Source organism: Herpailurus yagouaroundi, unplaced genomic scaffold (genome assembly GCF_014898765.1).
Source record: "Herpailurus yagouaroundi ecotype Mexico unplaced genomic scaffold, PumYag 212, whole genome shotgun sequence".
NCBI classification, from domain to species: domain Eukaryota; kingdom Metazoa; phylum Chordata; class Mammalia; order Carnivora; family Felidae; genus Herpailurus; species Herpailurus yagouaroundi.
The window spans coordinates 3,191,336-3,193,086 of NW_024412443.1; the positions used below are offsets into that span (position 1 = coordinate 3,191,336).

The 1,751-nt window shown below is 40.7% G+C and overlaps 1 protein-coding gene across 1 annotated transcript; it reads right to left on the minus strand.

Annotated features, from left to right (window-relative positions):
- Positions 1 to 248: 248 nt before the first annotated feature.
- On the minus strand, positions 249 to 1,190 carry LOC121016681 (olfactory receptor 11L1-like). Its single transcript, XM_040454400.1, has one exon. It carries the CDS (start codon positions 1,188 to 1,190, stop codon positions 249 to 251), a length of 942 nt encoding a protein of 313 aa, XP_040310334.1.
- Positions 1,191 to 1,751: the final 561 nt, after the last annotated feature.

A 1,751-nucleotide genomic window follows, 5' to 3' on the forward strand; every position in this document is an offset into this window, starting at 1 on the left:
CGTGTGGGCAGGGAGCTTGTGTGGTTTATCTCTTTATCACAATGGCTCAATGCCAACATTCTTAAACATAGCAATTACAGACCATCTACTGCAGTAGAATTCAAAGCAAAATGTAAAGAACAGAGACATGTTCATATTAGGTGATGTCAATTTTGCAATATACTTTTCAGTACTTACCATTTGTAAATGTGGTTTGGGAACCCATTCTAAATTGATTATTTTAGAGTATCTCTCAAATCATTCATATATCAGGCCAAGAGCAGTCTCTTTTGTGATAGAAGTTTTCTGAAAGCTTTCTTCACATCTTTGTTTCTCAGGGTGTATATGAGAGGATTTACCAATGGAGTGACCACACAGTAGAACACTGAGATCACTTTACCAATAGTGAAGTTGTACTTGGCTGGAGGGCGAACATAAGCAAAGATAATGGTGCCATAATAGATAGATACTACAGTGAGGTGGGAAGCACAGGTGGAGAAAGTTTTCTTCCGAGCCTCCCGAGAAGACAGCCTGATTATTGTGACCACAATGTGCCCATATGAGGACATAGTGAGAAGGAAAGAACTTAGAATCACAACAGAGCTACATGTATACCCCAAGGCCTCCACCAAAAATGTATCAGAGCAAGACAGTTTAAAAATGGGGTCTGAGTCACAAAAGAAATGGTTGATCTTCTGGGGGCCACAGAAGCTTAGATGGGAGATGAGTATAGTAGGTAACAGAGGGGCAATGAAGCCCCCAATCCATGATCCAGCTGAAAACCGCAGGCACACCCGAAGACTCATGAGAAGTGAATACCTTAAAGGGCTGCAGATGGCCAGGTACCGGTCATAGGCCATCACTGCGAGCAGGATGCACTCTGTAGCTCCCATGGAGAAAAAGAAGTAGTACTGGGTTATACAACCAAAAACAGAGATGGTAACAACCTGTGCGAGGCAGGTGGCCATCAACTTAGGCACCGTGGCTGTGGTGTACCAGATCTCCAGGAATGACAAATTTCCTAAAAAAATGTACATGGGTGTTTGGAGTGTGACATCCGTGAGAACAATGAAAATAATAAGAGTGTTTCCCATGAGGGAGAGCAGATACACAGTGAGAAATATCACAAACAAGGTTAGCCGCAGATAGAGAACACTAGAAAACCCAAGAAAAATGAACTCTGTCACTGCTGTTTGGTTTGTTCCATCCATATCTCATTGTCTCTGGTCTGTAATAAACAACAAAGCCCAGAATACGGAGGATGAGCAATAATGGTTATTTGTGTATTATTTCCTGATGATCATGGACTCCTAATAATAAAGAAAGTTAAGGGTGAGCAATAACATAGTTGGCATCTTTATAAACATTTTCCATGGATTAGCTGGCTTAATTTACAAAATAAATCTCTAAAGTAAATACTCTAACAATCCACTTCACAAATGAAGAAACTGAGTAAATTGCTTATTCACAGTTGCAACACGTTAAGTGGGAAGGTGGATTTTTGTAGCTAGGTAGGTTGTTTTAAAAAACTACAGTCCAGGACGATATATAAAATGTGGCTATTGGAAGAACATGGTTTTGTTTCAATGCTGAGGAACTAATATCCTTCCTAGCTGATCCACCAGTAAAGGCTGGTGAACATAACAGCCACAATCAGGCCAGTAGGTGGGGAAAAGAGTCCTTTAGTATGGAGGTCCTGGTCCATACCAGTTGCCTTCTGAATATAAAGGATTGGCTACAATTTTAACTCTGTGACCCTCATTATATGTCAT

What these genes read in the sequence shown, in the direction of transcription:
- LOC121016681 (XM_040454400.1), bottom strand. Translation starts at nt 1,190, where the DNA reads ATGGATGGAACAAACCAAACAGCAGTGACAGAGTTCATTTTTCTTGGG.